General features: G+C 41.5%; 1 protein-coding gene across 4 annotated transcripts in view; it reads left to right on the top strand.

The window, feature by feature from the left end:
* The window catches only part of TC2N (tandem C2 domains, nuclear), a 38,846-nt gene that overhangs the window by 2,125 nt on the left and 13,860 nt on the right, over nucleotides 1-22,861 (top strand). For 3 of the 4 annotated variants that reach the window (XM_036013265.1, XM_036013264.1, XM_036013269.1), the window contains exons 2-7: nucleotides 8,694-8,816; nucleotides 10,108-10,341; nucleotides 19,105-19,272; nucleotides 20,542-20,633; nucleotides 21,978-22,053; nucleotides 22,594-22,694. In XM_036013265.1, the coding sequence (XP_035869158.1) occupies nucleotides 8,750-8,816; nucleotides 10,108-10,341; nucleotides 19,105-19,272; nucleotides 20,542-20,633; nucleotides 21,978-22,053; nucleotides 22,594-22,694 (738 nt within the window). In that variant the 5' untranslated portion in view covers nucleotides 8,694-8,749. Of the gene's footprint in view, nucleotides 1-474; nucleotides 572-8,693; nucleotides 8,817-10,107; nucleotides 10,342-19,104; nucleotides 19,273-20,541; nucleotides 20,634-21,977; nucleotides 22,054-22,593; nucleotides 22,695-22,861 lie in introns of those variants that run through there. The other variant, XM_036013271.1, reaches the window with a different exon arrangement.

Here is a 22,861-nt window from a genome sequence, read left to right as displayed (position 1 = left end):
TGGGTTGGGGGGTTGTTACCAGTGTTAAAGTAGCGTTGTAGCTGTCCGACTGCATTTCACCGGGTCCAGGGCACTGACTCCCAGCTCACTTTCAGTCCTGTGATTCTGTTATGTGTGTCTCAGGGCTCTTGTAGAACTCTTCCGCAGAAATCGTATGTGTTGACTCAATCAGAATCCATGAGGCTTGCATCGTTAGGGCCTTTGCTTCGACCACTGTTGTGCATTCCAGGGAAGGTGCCCTGAGATGAAAATTTCTTTGTCACGAATTCCACTTCAGTCACCACTGAAAGTTTACATTTTTTTGGTTGTTGTTCAGACAAGCAGTTTTGTATGTATTTTCCATAGGACTATGACATGAGCTAAAACAGGAAAGGCCCAACATCGAGGGTTAGGGGGGTCATGGAGCAGTGGGGGACTCCCGTACTCTGCTGGTAGCAGCGTAAATTGGGGCGATCATTTTACAGAACTCTCTCGCAGTATCTGCTAGAGTGAAATAGGTGCATAAATCATGTCCAAACGGTACCTGACCAATTTCTAGAGAATGCCGATTGGTCTAAAGTGCAGAACACAGGTCAGTGGTTACTCACGAGTGGGGGCAAGGGACAGTAAGGAAGGCTGGGTTAGAAAGGGGTGTGATGAGGAAGCTTTGGGGGAAGATGGTTGTGTTCATTTTCTTGATTGTGAAGATGCTTTCCTCAGTGTATACATATGTCTGACTCATGTAATTGTATGTTAAATATGCACGACTTACCGTAAATCAATTGTACCTCAATAAAGCTATAAAAAAGAGTAAATAAAAATAGAGAGAAGAAAGCACACCATTTAAATAGTAATATGCAGTGGGCCCTTGGGCAGTGTGGAGGTTGGGGTGCTGACCCCCAGGGCAGTCAGAAACCCGAGTATGAGTTTGCCTGCCCCACAACTTCACTGCTAATAGCCTACTGACGGGAACTGCCTACTTACTGCTAACATAAACCGTCAGTTAACCCATGTTTTGTATGTTACATGAATTATGTACTGTACTCTTATACTAAAGTAAGCTAGAGAAGAAATGTTATTACAAAAATCATAAAGAAGAGGAAATACACTTGCAGTATTTACTGAAGAATGGCCATGTATAAGGGGACTCACACTGTCCCTGCCCCCCTACCCCCCCACCCCCGCCCATCCCCTCCCCTCCTCTCCCATCTGTGAGAAAGCCCGTAGCTTCCTTGCTGGGAGGGAACTGTGGGTGTTTGGTTTTGCTGGACGACACTGACTCGTTTTCCAGAGTGGCTGTACCAGTTTACACTCTCACGAGCTGCGTGTTAGGTGTTTGCTCTGTTCCCTGTCTCAGCGACAGGGAGACATTGGCACAGTAACATTTGTGTTTAACTGAATTTTTTCTTCTCAGCAATCTGGTAGGTGAGGAAATGTCACCCCACGGGGAGTTAATTTACATTCCCTTAATGACTGATGACGTTGAACCTTTTATAATTCCTCTTCTCTTGGGATGTCTGTATGTGGCCTTTGCCTAGTTTTTTATTGTTTTTAAAAACCTTTTAAAATTGATTTCTAGAAGTCTGTCTTAAAGAATATACGTATTCTGCGAACTGGTCCCTTGTCAGTTATACATGTGGCAAGTGTCTTTTTCCTAGTAATACCATATTTTGCCATCTATAATACACACCCACGTTTTTGGCCCAAACTTTCAGGAAAAAAAAATTCATTTTTTAATTCAATTTTTTTATTGATTTATATTTAGGTACTTGTTTTTTTGTATTATAAAGGAATTTTAGCATTTAGTTTTGAACATATTATGGTACAAGAAATTTCATGTAGCAAATGAGTACAAAACACAAGAACAGATATAAAGTATTTCAGGTACTACCCATGTATGATGCGCACCCTGATTTTTTCCCTCAAAAAGTGGGGTAAAACGTGTGCATTATACACAGCGAAATATGGTAGCTTGCCTTCTTACTTTCTTTATCGTGGTCTTTGATGGACATACTCTGTGGTTTAATGTGATTGAATGTGTCATCCTTCCCTTATGCTCAGGGCTTTCGGCATCTGGTTTAACCAAGTTTTCCCTTCCCTTTGGTCATAAAGCTCTAGTCTGATATTCCAAAAGCTTCAAAATGTTGCCGATTGTATTTATGTTCTTGATATGTGTGAAAGTGATTTTTGTGTGAAGTGGTAAGATCTAGTTTTTTTCTCCCATGTGGGTAATCTTTCTTCCGCTGTTGTTTATTTTCCCTTCGATGCTACGTATCACGTCAAGTTTCCACACACGTGTGCGTGTTTCTGCTCTTTGATCCCTCGGGTCGCCTTGTGTATCCTTGCTGCAACCTTATTCACTCCAGTTGTGTAAAGAGCCTGGATGCTTAAGAGAACAAGCTCCCCCCCCCCCCCCCCCCCCCCCCCCGCTCCCACCCATGCTGCTTTTAAAACTAGACTCCCCCTCAGATGGGTGTTAAATTTTTTCTAAAGTAAACTTTTTGGGGTAGTGTGTGTTATTTAAGCTTCAGCATCTCTGCAGGAGTCACCTGAGGTCACAAGTGACCCTGAGACTGTTCCAACGCAGTCTGTGTCAGGCTGTCTTCAGTTTTTGCAAACCCTGTCCTCGCTCACCACAGTTAATTTTAACTTGAAAAGCAAATATAGGGTCTTCATTTGGGGCATTATAGTTAAGATATTGGAAAAACGTTCGCGCTGAAAGTAGCCAAGAATGCTGTGTTAAAACAAATTAAATGGTAGTTAGGGATTGATATGTTCAAATCTAAGAGAAAGCGGAAAACCGGAGAGACTCGAGGAGCCCTGAGGTCTTACTCGCTCTGAGGGTGCTTGCTCGCCAGGGAGGGCTTGCTTGGATCAAAGAACTCCGGGGTCCGCAGGACCGGAGGCACAGTTAGCAGCGCGCACAGGGCTCGGTCAAGGTTAGCTAAGCAGAGACTGTCTGCCACAGCGCTGGGATCCCGAAGGCCTGTGATGTCCGAGATGAAAACTCACTCCACCTCCTTCCAGGACCTGCAGGGAAAGTTGCCTTGACCTCAGGCGAACGGAAAAAGCCCGTCCTTAGGAAGTTGCAGCCACCAGGCCACGGGAGAACCCGACATCACCGTGGTGGTCTTAAAAAGTTTCGAAATGCGTATTTTTAAAATCCATTTATATGGAAATGTAATTCACAGAACACAAAATTCACCCGTTTAAAGTGTACAGTTCAGTGTTTTTGTATATTCGCTACGTTGTGCAACTGTCATCACTATCTAATCCCAAAGCATTTCCATCCCCTCCCCCAAACCATGTACCGTCAGCAGTCCCTGCTTGTCTCTTCCCCTCCCCAACCCCAGGCGATCACTCGTCCACATTCTGTCAATTTGCTTATTGCGGGCGCTTCATGTCAATGAGATCTTGGAACATGTGCTCTTCTTGTCTTGCTCTGTGCACTTAGCATAACGTCTTTGAGGCTTATTCAGGTTGCAGCATGAATCAGTACTTTACTTCTTTTTATACCTGAATAATATTCTGTCACATAAATATACCACGTTTTGTTTTTCTGTTCATTAGTAATGGACATTTGGGTTGTGTCCACTTTTTGGCTACCATGAGTGATGTGCTGTGGACGTTTGTGTGGAAATAGACTTTTCAGCCTCAGGGATACATTTACCTAGGAGTGGAATTCCTGGGTCGTGTGTTAGCTCTGGGGTCAAGTTCTTGGGGAACCACCAAATTGTTTCTGCAGAGCCACTGCGTCCTTTTTCATTTCCGCCAACCACGTGTGAGGGCTCCAGTTTCTCCGCATCCTCGCCAACCCTCTTTCGTCCATGTGTCTGACCAGAGCCGTCCCCGTGTGTATGTGAAGTGGCCTCTCACTGTGGTTCTGATTTACGTTTTCCTAATGACTTGTGTTGAGAACCTTTTCATGGGTTCATTGGCCACCCATTGATCTTTTTTTGAAGAAATAACTGCTCCTTCGCCCACTTTAAAATCAGGTTATTTGTGAAAGCATGCATTTAAAATCATCGGGTAAGCAAATGCAAATATTCTCTGTAGGGGTATACTTTCCATCTTGGACTTAAAGTTTCGAAGTCAATGAACATTAATTTATTGCCAAAGATAATCCAGGTACACAGGACATAAGGCAACTTGAGCAAGAATCAGCAGAAACAATAAATAATTAGAAGTACACTTACAAAAGCTTTATATATTGATTTGCTGTCATAGATTATTAAAGTAACTATGATGGGCCTATTTTAAGTATATAAAAGACGAGTCTAAAAATAGATGCGGGGAGCAGGAAGCCCACAAGCGACAGAGATGCAGAGCTGCTTAAAAAAGAACAATGTCATTTCTCTTCATGAAAAATGCAGTAGTAAAACTCAAAACTAATTTGTTGCGTTGAACCGCAGACTCTGGGATATAGACCAGAATAAATCATTCAGAACACGGCTCCGAGAGCCGGAAATGGGAAATGTAAAAGAGGTGAGGAGACGTGGGAGTTAGAGCGATCAGAATGAGAAGTTGCCGTGAGGAAGCCTAATCATTGGAGTTTCTGAAAGAAAGAGAGAGTAGGCAAAGCTGTATGAAAGAGATAATGAAGGAGAATTTTTCAGCACTGGAAAATCTGCCCGTGCTGGTGGAAAGGCATCAACCCACGGATGGGGTATTCCTTGATTGCTGAACAGTATTTCATCGTGTAGATACAGTACAATTTGTTTATTCCCCTGTTGATGGACATTGATAGTTTGGGGCTATTTCAAGTAGAGCTGCCATGAACGGTGGTGTGCAAGCCTTTGTGTGGATAATATCATTTCTTTTTTCTTGACCTAGGAATGGGATGTCTTGATCAGATAAAGTAGGTGTGAGCTTAGTTTAAGAAACTGCCAAACCATTTCACATTGCAACCAGGTGAATGTGAGAGTCCTACTGGTTTTACAGGCTTGCAAACTCGCGAGTGGCCAGTCTTTGCAATTTTACCCTTTTCAGTAAGTGTGTAGTATTATCTCAGCATGGTTTTAATTTGCATTTTTCTGATGACTAATGGTGTTGAACATAGTTTCGTGCGCTGTTTTGTCTTCTTGTATATTTCTTTGGAGGAAGTATCTGTTCAAATCCTTTGCCTCTTCTTAAATTATGATATTTTTCTTTTATTGCCGAATTGTAATAGTCCTTCATCTATTCTAGATATAAGCTCATTATTGGGTTTATGATTTGCAAGTATTTTCTCCCAGTCTTTGAATTGTCTTTTCATTCTGTTGGTGCTGTCTTTTGAAGCACAAGGTTTTAAACTCTGATTCATATATCAGAATTTTGATATTTGATTTAATTCTATCTAAATTTTCTTTTAGTGCTGAGCTGTTGGTGTCATGGCTAAGAAATCAGTGCCTAACCCATGTTCCCAAAGAATGAATTACTTCCATGTTTTCTTCTGGGAGTTTTGTAATTTTAACTCTTACATATAGGTGATCAATTTGAGTTAATTTTTGTGTGTAGTATGTGGTAGTCATCCTTTTTTTTTTTTGCATGTGGATATCCATTTGTCCCAGCACCATTTGTTGAAAAGACTGTTTGTTCTTTTCTCTTTAAAATTTCTTGTCCCCTTGATTGACCGTAAACATAAGGCTTTACCTCTGGCTAGGCTCTCAGTTGTGCGCCACTGATCCACACATCTGTCCTTAGGCCAGTGTCACAGTGTCACAGCGTCACAGTCTTAGTTACTGTCGCTTTGCGGTCAATTTTCAAGTCAAGAAGTGTATCTTCCAATTTTGTTCTTTTTCAAGATGGTTTTGGCTGTCTGCTTTTTGCATTTCCATATGAATTTTAAGATCACTGTTTCTGTAAAGAATCTAAAGAGGATTGTGTTAAATCTGTAGCAAATTCGGGGAGTATTGCTATCTTAATAATATGTCTTTCAGTCCATGAAAATAGGGTGTCTTCGTTTCTTGAAGTCTTCTTTAATATCTTTCAGTAAATGTTTTGTAGATTTCAGTGTACTGGTCTTGCACTTCTCTTATTAAAGTATTCCTAAATATTTTAGGGCTCTTTTAGATGTTATATGAATAGAATGGATTTCTTAATTTCAGTCTTAGGTTGTTCTTTTTTAGCGTATAGAGATACAGCTAATTTTTGTAACAGTCTTATGTCTTGCAACTGCACAACTTGTTCACTTCTCCTAATAGTTTTAGTGGATTCCTTTGCTCTTTTTATTTACAAGATCAAGTTGTCTGTAAATAAAGTTTTACTTTTTCATTTCCAGCATGGTTGCCGTTTGTAGCTTTCTAGTCTACTTGTGCTGGCTGTAGTCTTCAGTACACTGTTGAAGAGAAGCGGTGCGAGTGGACACCCTTGTCTTTTGCGTGGGTTAGAGGGAATACATTCAGTCCCTCGGCACCTGCCACGATGTTGATTGTAGCTCTTTCATAGATACTCTTTATTTTGTTGAGAAGATTCTCTTCTATTCCTTGTTTGATCAGCTTTCTTTTTTATCATGAATGATTATTGGAATTTTCAGATCTTTTTTGTCTCTACCGAGATGATCATGTGATTTTTGTTGCATACTCGATTCTATAATGTATTACATGAGTTGACATGTTAACCAACCTGGCCATCCTAGGATAAATCTCACCTGGTTACGATGCTTACATGTTTTTGGATCCAGCTTGCTAATATTTTGTTGAGATTTTTGTGTCTGTATTCATGAGGGATGTCCCTCCTTTCACGTTTAACCTATTTGTATCTATATGTAAAGTACATTTCTTATAGCTGGCATGTAGTTGGGTCATGCGTTTTTAGCCAGTCTGACAATCTCTGCCTTTTCATTGGTACATTTAGAGCATTTACACTTAATGTGATTATTGGCGTGGTTAGGTTTCAGTGTATCATTTTGCTGTTTTTATTCATCCCCCCTGTTTTTCGTTCCACCTGGTGTGTACGCATGCTCCTTGCTCACTGTTCATCCCAGGTGTTTTTGTCTCCCCCCTTTTTTCCCACCTTCTTTTATATGAAGACCTTTGTTCTATAATTCCATTGGACCACCTTTTGGGCTCATTAGCTGGACCTCCGTTTTCCTATTTTAGTGGTTGCTTTGGGGTTTACAATACATGTATTTAACTTTGCAGGCCGTTGCAGACCACTGCTGTGTGCTAGCGCCAACTGGGGCTGCCACCAGGTGTGGGAAGGCTCCTCTGGAGGGGTGCCAGCCTGGTGGGTCCTCAGGGAGATGCCAGGGCGGGGTGAACAGTGCTGGCGAGGTCAGTGGAGAGTGCCAGAGACGGCACCTGTCGGCATCCGACCAGCTAGGTGCAACGAGAGTAAAGAAAGCGTTAAAGGTGGCACCCGCCAGCACTTCTGATTCTGGAGAAAGGCCCCTGTCCCTCCAGCACACTCCCTAAAATTAGCCCATGTGTCACCTTCAGGTATGACCCAGGTGCTTTTCAAACTGCTGCCTCTGTGCAGGGACGTGGAAAGAGCACCGTCTTGGTCTCCCTCCGCCGTCTGTCATGGCAGCTGCTCTTCCCGGTGCAGGTCCCCGGACTGGGGCTGGACCTCCCGCCCCCGGGTGGGGGAATCTCCACAGTCGTGATACCCACCCCCACTCGTGGGTCACCACACGGGATGGGAGGGTAGAGGGGGTCCTGACTAGGCTGAGTCTCTGCCCCTCGCACCCCTCTCGTTGTGGCTTTTTCTTTGTATCTGTTGTTGTAGAAAGTCTCTTCTGCTAGTTTTCAGTTTGTTCGCAGAGACAGCTGTTCTGTTGTGCAGCTGTAGTTCTGTTGTCAGGGAGAGGGGGTGAGCTCAGGGTTTTCCTACTCCACCGCCTCGAACCTGAAAGCCAGGAGCGTTGCTCTTTTTTTTTTTTAAGATTTATTTTTATTTTTTTTATTTTTAGAGAGGGAAGGGATGGAGATAGAGAGAGAGAAACATCAATGTGCAGTTGCTGGGGGTCATGGCCTGCAACCCAGGCATGTGCCCTGACTGGGAATTGAACCTGTGACACTTTGGTTCGCAGCCCGAGCTTAATCCACTGAGCTATGCCAGCCAGGGTGCAGGAGCATTGCTCTTGAATGGCCAGTTTAGCTTGTCTGTGAAATGTCATTCCTTGCCACTGGTACACTGTCCCTGCAACAAATGCATCTCCTGGACATCAAGTTCTTGTACAGCCTTATAGTTCAGGTAAATTTGAAACAGACTCCCTTTTTTCTAATATATCTTGTTTATGACTTAGCTGGTGTTGTGTGTGTTACAGTGCTTAAGCTATATTTTTCTAGTAGTGTGATTCTAAGCGTTAAACTGTCTCACAAAGTATGAAGGTATTTGTTCATTGGCCCCCATGATAGAGTCTTTGAGTTACCAAAGGAATTGATTTGGAGCAAGTGAAATTTTTCTCTCACTTTTTCTAAGTGCCATTTTATGTTTCAAATTTTGCTTAGTCATCAATTGAGATATGTAAGGCTAAAGAGAATATTGAGAGTGGAGATTTTCTTTTTTCCAGATTAAAGTTGAAATTGTTCATTTAGTAATTTTTAAGCATGTTGTTTTATTTAACTTATAAGGAGCCCGGGTTATACAAAAATTACATATAGGAACAAAAATCTATCATCCTCTAAACTTTTGAACATCTGAGAAAGGTGGATAATGTGATTTATTACATGTAGTGATACCTAATAGCATTAAGCATGATCATTTTAAATTGTTTTCTCTTCTACCAACAGATTAATATTAAAAGCAGAAATTTGTGTCTTTTGCTCGAAACAGGAAAGCGAATGTGATGGCAACAGAATTTGTAAAGACTTGCTGTAGAGGATGTTTTTATGGTGAAACAGAAAAGCACAACCGTGAGTTTCATTTTACTTCGACTTCAACAAACATATATTTGTGGCATTTGGTCATATCAGGGTAAATGAGACGTATATCCTGACTTCATGGGAGAGGCAGAGACCTAAGGCACCCTAGGCTAGCAGGGGGCACCCTGGGACCATCCCACGAAGAAGACGGCAGTGGGCGTGGGAGTATGAAGAGGGTTTTAGCAGGCTGAGTGGGCAGAAGGGAGGAGGAGAAGCTGGGCATCGGACACGAGTGTTACAGGCAGACGAGATACAGGTGAAGGCAGGGGGAGAGTACAGTGTGTGTTTCGGGGACAGCATACTCTGGCACATGTTTTAATGTCCATTTTATGAACAGTGCATTAAAAATGCCTTTTGTGGGTGAATGAGCAATGGAAGAGGAGGAGGACACCAGGAGAGAAGAGACCCATAAACTTGTCAGGACCCACATTGATCAAGGAGTCCTGGACATTTCTCTTCCTATTGTGTGGTGTCCTCACCTCTTTGGGGCCGTGACCAGAACTTCACTTTTCATTGGCTCTTCCTTATATTTCTTAGTCTAGAGCATAGCTTCCGAGTATATTTGAGTATGAAGGCTTCTTTTTTGCATTAAAACGTTTTTATAAATCAATACACAATGGTAGTTGCACTTTTATTCATTCTCCAGACAATACTGATAGTTCATAGATTAACTCTGGGTGTCCCTTACCCCCCGCCCTAACTCACGTGTTTTAGGAATCACGTGTCATTTAGAGAGTGGACAACTCAGGTCAGGGGCGCCAGCACAAGGAGAGCTGCTGTCATGTTCGGGTCGGTGCATGCTTTATTTTGTGATTAGGTGAAGATGTTTGTAGACTCGGAGACCTAAACTTGGCTTCTGTTAGAGTTGCTGTATGTATTTAAGACTGATGTGCACCATTAGTATTGACAACAAGAATTGCTTCGTTGAGAGTAGTTTTAACTGGCTAGATTTTTACTTGCAAGTATTGTGTAATTAACTTGAAAGTAAACTTGTTTTCCATCTATGAACTCTTTAGTGGAAATGAGACTCTATAAACTATGCTTATCACTATAATAAATTAGTATTCTTTGGCAGTAGCGTATGCATTGCTCAAATATCAGCTGGACAGAATTGATACAGAGTCCAGCTGTGCCTGATAGGACCCCGGAGTCGTTTATGTATCAGCAGTTTGTTCCGAAATGATTAAGTAAGTACCAGGGCATGTTAGGCTTGGGTTATTATACGTGAATCCACATGCACGTGTGTGACCTTTGTCTTTCCTCCCCCTTCTTTCGCGCGCAGTCTCCGTGGAAACGGACTTCAAAGCCGCGGTGCCAGACTGCTACAGCGCTCCCGTCCGTGCGCCCCCGCTGACCGCCGTGTCCGTGAAGCCGCAGGTCGGCTGCACTGAGGATTACTTACTGTCCAGACTGCCCCCTGACGGCAGACAGGTGCCCTTCGTGGTGCCCACCTTTAAGTTGTCGTACATTCAGCCCAGGATACAAGCAACCCCTTCACACCTAGAAGAACTTGAAGGTAAGCAGTAAGACGTCAGGCTTTAAAATCAACATGCGGCTTTTTAAACACTGTTACTTTGCTCTTTCGTATCTTCAACACAAAGATGTACCTTCTCTACGCAGATTTTATATTTCCCTTTTTATGCTTTGCTCTTTTTACAGAGGAACTTAAGGTATAGTGTCTGATCATAATACAAGACATTCGTATGTAGATTTGGCCCCTTTTTTTAGTTTTTAATTTTTTTAAATACCATTTTTTAAAGATTTTATTTATTTTTTAGAGAGAGAAGGGAGGATGAGAGAGAGAGAGAGAGAGAGAGAGAGAGAGAAACATCAATGTGCAGTTGCTGGGGGCCATGGCCCGCAACCCAGGCATGTGCCTTGACTGGGAATCGAACCTGCAATGCTTTGGTTAGCAGCCCGCACTCAATCCACTGAGCTACACCAGCCAGGGCTTAGATTTGGCCTCTTTTAAAGGAATAATATAACCATAGCATATCAGTTTCCTTCCCACACGGAGAAAGAAAAATGGAGGGGTTATTCTGCATTTGATTAGTAAATATAGGGATCATTTGTCTACTGTTACACTTATAAAGTTTAGTGTAAAAAGAAATAAGGAAGCAATGAAGTAGTCTTTCTTCCTTCTCGTCTTTCTACACCGCCACACTTCCTGGTCTGTGAATGCATTTGCCAGTCTAACTAGCTGCTCGAATGAGGTGGATTCATTGGCTGAATTTTGGCTGATGTTGTAGAGGCCACTGGACTGATGAAGAGGAAACAATGTGTAACTCTTGTATTTAAAAAAATAATTTTGTTTTAGTGGATGGAAGCAGTCAGCCACAATGATCATTTTCCCTCAAAATGTTATTATGAACAATTTCAAATATACGGGAAAATTAAAAGAACTTAATGATGAATACCCATATACGTGGTCTGTTCAGAAAAAGCCCAGCCATTGTTAATATAACGAGAATGGTTTGTGTGGCATCAATGTAACCTGGCAGCCGCAGCCAAGAAGAGTGGACTGGAATACGCACGCGTGAACAGTGACTTCACGGTACTGGTCAGTGGGGGCAGTAGACTCCATTGAGGGAGCATGTGTGCTGTGTGGCCGTCACATTCAAATGACTGAGCAATGAGAGCAATGAATCTGCATCCAATTTTGCATTAAGCTTGAACATTCCTCCATGGAAACTATTCAGATGATTCAGAAGGCCGCAGCTATGGGCAACTGGTGACTGGCAGCTTCATCAGGACAACACTCCCACTGATGCATCACATCTTGTGCAGAGTGTTTTGGTGAAACATCAAATAATCCAGGTGACTCAGCCCCTCTACAGCCCAGGTTTGGTGCCCTGCACCTTCTGGCTTTTTCCAAAACTTTTTAAAATCACCTTTGAAAGGAAAGAGATTACAGACCATCAGTGAGATTCAGGAAAATACAACAGGGCAGCTGATGGCGATTGAGAGAACTGTGTGAGGTCCCAAGGTGCCTCCTTTGAAGGGGACTGAGGTGTCCTTGTCCTGTGTATAATGTCTCTTGTATCTTGTATCTTCTTCAGTGAATGTCTCTCCATTTTTCAGGGGGTGTGGCTGGATACTTTCAGGACAGACCACATAGATGCTTACGTTTACATTTTCCTATGCTTGTTATCACCTATCTATCCATCTGTCCATTCTGCGGGGTGTTCTTAATCCGTTTTGTGGGGGAGAATGCATGTCAGAGTAAACTGTGGACATCAGTAGACTTCCCCCTAAATGTTTACGCAAGTGCATCCTTTACTAGAGCTCAGTGTCTGTTTAGTCTTCTCCTCTCAACAAACACTTCACACACAATGAGCTGCCCAGGTTTAAGTGTGCAGTTCTTGACTTTTGGCAAATGCATATACCAGCGTAATCAAGATTCCTATCAAGATCTAGACTATTTCTTCAAATATTTTTTTCTTCCCCATCCTTGCTCTTTCCTTCTGGGGTCTAATTACATGTATGTAGGACCCTTTGATATTGCATTAGGTATCTCTGAGGCTTTTTCCCCAACCATTTTTTCTCTCTGTTCTTACGATTGGTAATACTGATCTGTTTTCAAGTTCATTGTTTCTGTACTTTGTTATTTCCATCGAGCTGTTAAGCCCATCCAGTGAACTTTATATTTAGACATTGTCATTTTTCGCTGTAAAATTTACATGTGGTTCTTTTCTGTAGTTCTGTCTTTGCTGTTGTTATTTTTTTATTATTGTGAGCCTATTTTCTTTTATTTCTTTGAGCTTTAAAAAAAAGATGTTATGTATGTGTTTTTAGAGAAGGGGAAGGGAGGGAGAACGAGAAGCAGAGAAACGTGGTGGGTTGCCTCTCCTGCGGGCATCCACCGGGGACTGAACCTGCATCCCAGGCATGTGCACTGACCAGGAGTCGAACTGGCTGCCTTTTAGTTTGTGGGATGATGCCCGGCCAACTGAGCCGCACCGGTCAGGGATGAGCTGTAACAGCTTCGTCTACAAATTCTAACATCTAGGTCATCAAGGTTTGGATTTCGTGTATTGCTTTTTTTTTTGAAATGGGTCATATTCTCCTGTTTCTTTGGTGGTAACTTTAGATCGTATTCTGAATGTTGGATGTTATGTTGTAGAGACTCTGGAATCTGTTTTATTACTCAGAAGGTTTCTTTTTTCTTTCTTTTCTTTTTTTCAGCAGACAATTAACTTGGTTGGACTCTGCAACTTGGTAGTGGCAGCTCTTGGCTCAGCTTAGTTTTATTGTCCTTAGCTGGAGTCTGTCCCGCACACGTGTGGTTCAGGGACCAGCTAGGTACTGGAGCAGACTTGATTCACATAATCTGGGGTTTCTCCTTTCCAAGATTCCCACCTCACTTTCTAGCCGCTGTGATTACTCTGAGCATTGCCTTCTGGTTCTTCAGGCCAAAAGACTGGATTTTCTATTGGTGCTTTATCCGCTTTGCTCAGTACCAACTTTGGCCTGCCCTTTAAGGCTAAACGTTATTAAAAACAGGTAACTAACTGTGTCCTATTCCTTTTTTCCCAAGAGTCAGATCCTGTCCAGGTTCTGCAGTCATTCACTCTCCAGTGCCTGCAGGGTTTTTGTCTGTTTGTTTGTTCTGGTTTTGGTCTCGAGTTTAGTGTTGTATGCATAGGAGAGGGCCTGGTAGGAGCGACAGATTTTTTTAAACAAACAAGGAAAGATGAGCCCTGTGCCTTATTCTTCATGCATCAGTAGTGTCTCTAAAAAGTAGTTTTTAAGAGCTCTGGCTCACAGGATACTGTGATTAATTGATTTTTCTCTTCCTCTCATACTTGTTTAACAACATTGGGATTAAACCATATAAACAGTCTTGCCATTTGTTTTATTCACATCATATATTATGAGCATGTTTTCACATTCATTGCTTTTTAATGGCTCCGTAGTATTAAATTATATGGGTGAACCACAATGTATCTAATAAATTATATATTTTTAGACATTTGGGGTATTTTATGTTTGTTTGTTTTAATAATCCAAATATAAGTAAGAAATACCTACCTGGCAATATGTGGTAGTTTTTCTTTTTCTCTTTTTCATTGTATCACTAGGAAACATTACTTTTGAGTTGGATAAGTGAGAAATTTGTCTATACTTAAATTATAGCCTCAATAAGAATGTAGTAAAGCCATCTGATTTTTAGCATATTGGAGAGAGAATTACTTTATATACTATAGTCAAGAAGGTGGTCTTCGTACCTACTTACAGGAGTAAAACCTGTGTAAGCCATATGTGTACATGCCTCTGGGAGTGATGAGCCGATAGGGAAATCTAGAAAGGGAGAAAGAGCAGACCTATAGGAATAGTGACTGAAGCTGTGTTTCAAATATTGGACATTTGTTTCATTGCATTGCTTGCTTGATGATGAGTCTGCTTCGATAACAGATGTGTCATTAACATTTTACTGGGCTTGCTTTATCACCTGTCTATACCTGTCACCTATCTACCTATTATGGATAGTGCATGTTAATACTAAAATTTTAAATAGGGCTTTTGAGAGGTATAGACAATTTTGTTATTTTACATTTAAGTTTATAGCACCGCGGTTCTCTAAATTGAAAGACATTTCTCCTGAACTTAAAAAATGATATCACTGTATGCTGTTTGAGGGGAAAATTGGATTCTGTAGTGGCTGCCTTATACGGGAAACATGAAATCAGACGGTTCTTCTTTTTTAGATATAGCCATAAAGGTTGTGAGTCACTTTTAGTGCTGCTTACTCTCAACAGTGCTGTTCTCGTTACCATCAACGGACTCTCACAGCCGTGCTCGTGTGCTGCGTGCTTCAGGTGCTCGCTTACAGGGGCGCGGGCTCTCTGTGAGGCTCTCTGGCATCGTAGCCCCCTTTGGCACCCCTGTGGCTGTGGGCTGGGCCTGGATTGTGCACATAGGTTTTTGGATCAGGATGAGTATAAAATCTCTCACTTCATAATCCTGTACTTTTTCTTTTCTAAACTCAATGTGAAACTGTTTCATTGTTTAGCATAATTCAGAAAATACTAGTTTATACTGTTGGTTCCATTTACATGGGACAAAAAGAATTAAAACATGGTAATAAGTTAAATATTTAAAAACAACTTTATGTGTATGTATTATTTCCAGTGTGATTATTACCTTTCAAAAAAATTGATCTAAGTATAAAACATGACCTTCCAGTCAAGATGGAGGTGTAGGTAAACATACTTCGCCTCCTCACACAACTACAGCAAAAATTACAACTAGACTACAAAACAAAAAGCACCCAGATTTGTCTGAAAATCGGGCTGTGTGGAAGGCTGACAACCAAGGATTTAAAGCAGCCACATTCATCCAGACCAGCAGGAGGCATGGAGACAGGGAGAGGTGTGGAGATGCAGAGAGGCGGTGCAATGGGCAGTCCCATGTTCGTGTGTGGTGGATAAAAATAGGGAGGGATACTTCAGGAGCGGGGGATACCAGCCCCAAACCAGCCCCGGGAAGACCACCCAGCCCAGGCTTCCAATGCCAAGGCCATAAGTCCCCATAACTTCAGGCTGTAAAAAACATCGGGGTTGGGGCGGCAGAAGAAACTGCAGGATTCTCCGGAGGCTCCTCTTAAAGGGCCCACAAAGTTCTCAGGACTTACACAGACTCACCCCCTCTGGGATTCAGCACTAGGGCAACAGCTGGGGTGGGGGGGCACAAGTGGCAGACGGGGAGAAAATCAGGTGAGTGGAAACAGGGCGAGTGCTGGGAGACAGCTTCCTCCCAGGCAAATCTCCAGAGGCCAGACCGCAGCATTACCCCCTTTTCAAGCCCTCCCCTGACACAGAGCCACAAAATGGTGGAACATGTTGCCCTGCCCTGACAATTAGCTGAGGCTCGTCCCTATACAATTTACAGGTGCCTTTTCTATAGTAGGCCACGCTACTAAGACAGGGAATCAAAGCAACTCTACCTGATGCACAGTAACAGACAGGGAGGCTGCCAAATTGAGGAGACAAAGAAACATGGTCCAAATGAAAGGACAGAACAAAACTCCAGAAACTGACTAAATGAAATGGAGATACGCAACCTATCAGATGCAGAGCTCAAAACACTGGTTATCAGGATGCTCAAAGAATTCATTGGGTACTGTGACAGCATAAAAAAGACCCAGGCACAAATGAAGTTTGCATTAAGTGAAATAAAGAAAAATCTAAAAGAAATAAAGAGAACCAATAGAACTTCATTCTTAATGAAGCTAAGAATCAAATCAATGATTTGGAACATAAGGAAGATAAAAGCATTCAATCTGAAAAAAGCATTTTCAGCAAGAAAAAAGAATTAAAAAAAAAAAAGGCTTGAATAAGGAGCCCCTGGGACATCTCTAAACATCATCTGAATCATAGGGGTGCCAGGAGGAGAAGAGAAAGAACAAGAAGTTGAAGACTTATTTGAAAAGATAATGAAAAAACTTCCCTAATTTGGTGAAGGAAATAGACATACAAATCCAGGAAGCACAGAGAGTCCCAAACAAGGTGGACCTAAAGAGGACCACACTAAGACACATCATAATTAAAATGTCAAAGGTTAAAGATAAAGACAGAATCTTAAAAGCAGCAAGAGAAAAGCAGGTAGTTTGCTACAAAAGAGTTCCCGTCAGACTATCAGCTAATTTCTGAAAAGAAATCTTGCAGGCAAGAAGGGGCTGGAAAGAAGTATTCCAAGTTGTGAAAGGCAAGGACCTACAACCTAGATTACTGTATCCAGCAAAGCTCTCATTTAGAATGGGAGGGCAGATAAAGTGCTTCCCAGATAAGGCCATTTTAAAGGAGTTCATCATCACCAAGCCCTTATTATATGAAATGTTAAAGGAAACTATATGAAAAAAAGAAGATCAAAACTATGAACATTAAAATGGCAACAAATTCACAACTATCAATAACCAAATCTAAAAAACAAACTAAGCAAACAAGCAGAACAGGAACAGAATCACAGAAATGGAGATCACTTGGAGGGTTATCAACTGGGAGGGGAAAGGGGGAGAAGGGGGGAAAGGTACAGGGAATAAGAAGCATAAATGGTAGGTAGAAGATAGGGGGAGGTTAAGAACAGTATAGGAAATGGAGAAGCCAAAGAACTTACATGTACAACCCATGGACATGAACTAAGGGGGGATTACCAGGTAGAGGGGGCCAAAGGGGGAAAATTGGGATAACTGTAATAGCATAATCAAGAAAATACATTTTAAAAAAGAGAAATAAATATAAAACAGGAAGAAAAAAGGGATGAAGAAATACGCAGCTCAGTGATTTAGCACAAAGCACACCCCGTGTGCAGTCGCCATCGAATGAAGGGGTGTCAGCAGCACCCCCAGAGCTCCCCGCTGCCCCCTTTCAGTCACTTCAGGGCGTCGGTGTCCCAGTTGTGACAGTCGTCACCGTCTTGCTTTCCTTCCCTTTCCCACCCAAGTATCTATTCCTACATGTTATGGTTTACGTTTTGTTTGTTTTTATTTTTGTCTTCAAACCCTTATATAAATGAAATGACATGTTCAGTATATGTTCTTCTGTGTGTGGGCAGCCTCAGTGTGTCCTCACGTGTGCGCAGAGTGTCTTTATCTGTTGTGTTCCCAGTGGGTGGCACTCGGCAGTGTTTCTGTGCAGCGCACGGTGGCCTGTTCTTACGTAGTCAGTGTATCCTGCCGTCCCTCTGTGTTGCTGTCGGACACACGCTTGTCGCAGTTGTTGGCTATTACGGGTAATGATGCTTGTCCGCATTCTTGTTTCTCGGTGTACATATGTCAGTTTGTCCGTTGTGCTCTGTCCCGGAATGGCATGTTTGGGTCACACGGTATAAAGAGCTTTAGCTTTAGTAGAAATGAGCAAACTGTTTTCCACAGTGACCACATCAATGTACACTTTCATCGTCAAGAGTCCCATAGGTCGTATTGCTCTACGTTCTTGGCCACACTTGCTACTGTCGGCTTTTTAATTTTAATCGTTGTGGTGAGCATGCAGTAGTATCTTATTTGAGTTTTCATCTACGTTTTTGTCACAACCAGTGAGACAAGCTCTGGGTCGTGTTTATTGGTCTTTCTGTTAGACGGACTCTTTGGAAGGGTCTGGTGAAGTCTTAAGCTAGTTTGTGCATAGGCAGGCCTGTGTTTCTCTCACTGATTTGGGGGCTTCCACCTAACTTCTGGGCGTGAGCCCTTGGTCGGTCGGCCGTCTTTGGTGCGCACCCCTTCTCCCCCTCTGTGGGTTACCGCTGTACCCTCCTAACTATTCTTTTGACAATTGTAAAATTTCAATTGTAATGTAGTTCAGTCTATTAACATTTTTTTTATTAATGCTGTGTTCCCTTTAAGAGTGCTTCTCTGCCCTAAGACCATGAAGATATTCTTATAAATTTACTTAATATAGAAGTTTTCTTGTTTTGCCTTTAACATTTAATTTAGAGCTAAAATCCACATGGAATTAATTTCTTGTGACTATATTTAGTTGGGATGAAGGATTTTTTTTCTAAATCAATATTCAGTTCTCTTATCTATCACCTTGTAGTGAAAAGACCATTTTTTCCCTACTGTTGTGCAGTGCCACATGGATTATAAATCAACTACCCATAAAATGATGTCTCTTTCTGGGACCTCTCTTCTGTCCCATTGATCTTATAACTGTGCCAGTATTCTGTTATTAATATAAAGGAGAACAAATCTTTTAGTCTTGTTTTTCTTAAGGATTACTTTTTTGATTATTTTTGGTCCTTAGTGTTTAATATTGATATTTTTATTTATTTTGCAGTTTATTTCTAACCTCATTGTATTGGTGTTAGAGAACATACTCGGTGTGGTATCAGTGCTTTAAAGTTTATCGAGACGTGCTCTGTGTTTCTCGGCATGTGGTCAGTTTTTATGAATGTTCTGGTCTTCATGAAAAGAGTACACTTCCAAAAAAAGATACTCTTTACGTATAAGATGTCTTTTGTATAGGCAGAAAAATAAAAGGCAACTCTGATCACAAAATACAGAACCATCCGCAACATTTGGGAGTGTGTGCTTGGGGGCAAAAAAAAACATCGGCCACTTCCCAGACTCTCTCGAGAGCAGGCTGCCCGGCCGACCCCTGGCAGAACCCTCCACACGGTTAGAGCCCAGTGTGCATGCGCTTATTTAGACGCCAGCCGCACGTGGGTTAGTACTGGATGTCACTCAAGACAATTTTTTTTTCCTTTTCCTTGAATGCACCAACTATTGGCTAATAACTTCAGGAGAGGGATGTCATAAGACTTCAGAAACATTTGCTTTCAGGATCTGCCAGAGCATCTTTCGGAGATCGAAAGGTGGAACTTTCCAGCTCGGCCCACCCCGGACCCAGCTATGATGTGTACAACCCCTTCTACATGAGCCAGCGCATTTCACCAGATTTGAGGCGCCGCGTCCCTCCCTGTTTAGAAGCCACAAGACTCTATGGATCAGGTTGGAAAATTGTTTTTTGTTTTTTCTCCTCTTTGTGTTTCTTTTTTTCTTTCTTTCTCAGAGTTCAGCTCGTTATTGAACGTGTACAAAAGAGGGTTAGTCAAACAGACCAAAGCCCGACAGTCTCCTATCAGATTCTCCTTTCTTCATTTCTACCTCTTCTTAGCTGGGGCAGCGGCGGTGGCGGCTCCTTGCGTGTCTCTTGTAGCAAATGGACAGGTCAAGTTAAATCTGAGACCCTGGAAGGCTCGAGTCTTATTATGAAAAACAATTGACGAGTAAGAGAAAAGCAGGCTTCAGAAGTGATGTGGTAAACATCAGGACTTCTCTGTGGTGTTATATCTAACATAAAAATGGGAAGGTTGGTAAGATTGAGAAGTGCTAGTGAGTTCGAAATCCATTTTGTTTGTCCTTATTTGAAAGAAGTTTTGTTTACAGATTATTTTGGATATATTTTATATATCATTTACCCATTCACCGATTCTGCAACAGGGACTAGCTGTTTCCTTTTCTGCCCTGTTCTGTGAAACTGATAAATTTAGAAACTCATGCTATGATTAGAAATACAAACAAAGAAAATAGAAAATGCCTAAATGATTTTTAGAACTTAGTTTCATATTTGAGACTGCATCAGTTGTAGTCTTGTACATATCCGATTCACAAAAAACTCATTGTTCTTCAGTTCTTTTATGTATGTATGTATGTATTTACATATGTATACATATATGTACATTGCTGTCTCAACCCTGAATTCAGGATGAGGTGCTAAAAATAAAGCAGACGTATTTACTTAAATACTTATTTATTTCAGCACCGTGCTAGAATACACAATAAGAGTGCAGGGTTCCATCCTTCAAGAATTTTACAGTTTAGGAGGGATCACACAGGATACAGAATCACATAGGATTCGTTAGTGATTTTTTTAAAAATAAGTGCTCGTTACATAGTTGAGTTGCATTTAGCACAGAGGACTTCCTAGATTTTTCTTCTGGGATGAAGAGTTGAGGAATATGAGCAAAAAGAATGAATTTTGCCCACTCGATATTTGATGTGGGTGTAAAAACGTGTCATTTGATTTTTGTTGGTTTTTGTTTCAAAGTAAAATAGTTGAAAAGTAATTAACTTGGTTAGGTTTTATCTCTTAAGTAGATTTCCACATAATATTTGTAATGTATTCCTAAAAAGATTTAGTCCCTTGTAATTAAGTAGAGTCCAGTGTTTCTTTTTCTTTACTGCAAAAATAAGTAATTGACTTGTGTCCCTTTGCAGTTTGTGATTTAAGGACCAACAAGTTCCCTGGTCCCTCTGGACTAAGCAAGTCTATGTTTGATCTTACAAGCTCATCTCAGAAGTTCGCCCAGGTAAATTATTTATAATAGTTTCATTATATCTGATCATTTATTTTCAAGCAAAAACCTCAGGAACCTGTGAATTAATCAGGAACAACACATTTTCCATCTTTTGTAGAGGTATCTACTTTAATATCTCCTCAGATAAACACGTGGCATTTCCCAGTGCATAACTTTAGGAAGCTTTCAACTGATTACAAAAAGGCAGTAGCTTTTGTTTTGTTCTTTTATGGGCCTTACATCTCTCAGCTGGTGTGCACTCAGACACTTGGAATTTAAAGTGACAGATAGCTAAAGGTGCTTATTGATATAACTTTCTTTAATGAACATAACTATGTAGTTAATAAAAATTAGTATTTCCATTAAGATGTAGAACTTTATTCATTCATATTAACACTGTCCTATTTTTCAAATAAAGTTGAGAATTTTTCTTTTTTCAATACAAGTGAACTGTGATTGTTACTAAAAAGTTAGAAAGTAGACCTAAGCCAAAGTAAGAAGAAAACTCTCCTGTATCCCTACAACGGAGAGTAGAAGCTCGGTGCGAATATTGCGTGTGTTTGCTTGTGGACTTTTTTGTGTGTGGATATACAGACATATATTATTCATATGGAAGTGTATTCTAAATAACCCTTAATAATCCCAGTTAACTTTCTGCAGACTTGACTCTTTATAGCACCAGTTCTTTAACATGCACTGGAGTTGTGTGGGGAGCTGGTTAAAGTACAGGATGCCAGACCTCACTCCCTGAGCTTTTTGACTCCGTAGCTCCTCAGTGCGGCCTGAGTTTGCATTTCTGATAGTTTCCCAGGCGGTGCAGGTGCTCCTGGTCCAGAGGAACTGTGCTTTGGTAACTGCCGCTTTGCAGGTTGTTAGGGAACAGGGCACTTCCATATACATTCCGATTTTTATTAGTACTTTTAAATATGCAACATAAGCCATAACGTCTTCACCCTTATTGTAAAACCGAACCAAAGCAAAGGCTTCTCCACATATTATCTAGTATGATATTTAAGATTTTCCTGATAACACACACCAAAGTCGTTCTTCCTCTTCTTTATCTAAAAGTGGGAAACTAAAAAAAAAACTTATTATTTATTGCTTTGTTGTTCCACTTATTGCTGCATTCATTGGTTGCTTCTTGTATGTGCCCCGCGTGGGGATCGAACCCGCAACTTTGGCGTATCGGGATGACGCTCTAACCAACTGAGCCACGCGCCCAGGTTGAAAAGTAGGAAGTTTTTATCAATAAATGTCAAACTGGTTAGCATGCAGTTTGGTAGTAGGGTAAGTAGTATTTCAGAATCCTCAATGGTTGAGACACAGTTTCTGACTGAAGAAGCATTTTACTTATAGAGGCACGACTCGCTGTCCAGTGTGCCCAGCAGCTCCTCGTCGAGGAAGAATTCTCAGGGGAGTAACAGAAGCCTGGGTAAGGAATAAAGTGTCCTACTGCTATGTTCTTGAGGGAATTATTTCTACCCAGGAGTAATTTGGAAGTACGTATGATAAAGTAAAAGAAGCCCTAGATGGTTATGTCTCCGTTGGCTGGGTTATCCGCATGCGAACATGCGCATCAAATGGTCCATTTTTTAGTGTTCAGGCATGAATGCATCTTTTAAAAGAGTGAAGGAGTTAAATATCTTTTCTTGGTTTGTTTTAAAGTATATTAGTGAAGGAACTTCCTGGAGCATTCAGTATGAAGGCCATATCAATGTTATTTGGGAAGTTTTTCTTAGTTTAAACTTAATTTTTTGAGGTGGTTATAATTGGGTTAACTTTTTATACCTTCCCCCTAGCACATCAGTAAAACAGTGCGGGGGCGGGGGGGGGATGTGTTTTATTAAAGTGTCAACTCTACAGAATAATCGTAGCATTTTTCAGTTTTGCCCTCGAAGTCAGATTCTGTCAAAGCTTAATTGGGTTAGCAGGCGCGCACAGCATTTCACACACCTTTGTCCTCTCCGATCAGATACGATCACGCTCTCAGGAGACGAGGGGGACCTGGGCAGACTGAGCGTGAGAGTGTGCTACAATTCCTCAGCCGAGCAGATCTGGATCACGGTGCTACAGGTGCGTCGGCATAGCGGACACCCGTTTTTCTCCCCAGGTTCAGTGTTTAGACACGATGTAAGCATATACACTGCTGTTGTCTTCTGGGGAATGGGCCGTTACTTTCTCTGGAATTTAGGGTTCTGTAGTAGTTTGCAGAAAACCATACTTAGTAAAGAAATTCAAGA

The sequence above is a fragment of the Phyllostomus discolor genome, chromosome 1 (assembly GCF_004126475.2).
Source record: "Phyllostomus discolor isolate MPI-MPIP mPhyDis1 chromosome 1, mPhyDis1.pri.v3, whole genome shotgun sequence".
NCBI lineage: Eukaryota > Metazoa > Chordata > Mammalia > Chiroptera > Phyllostomidae > Phyllostomus > Phyllostomus discolor.
This window is presented reverse-complemented; position numbering and strand designations above follow the sequence as displayed.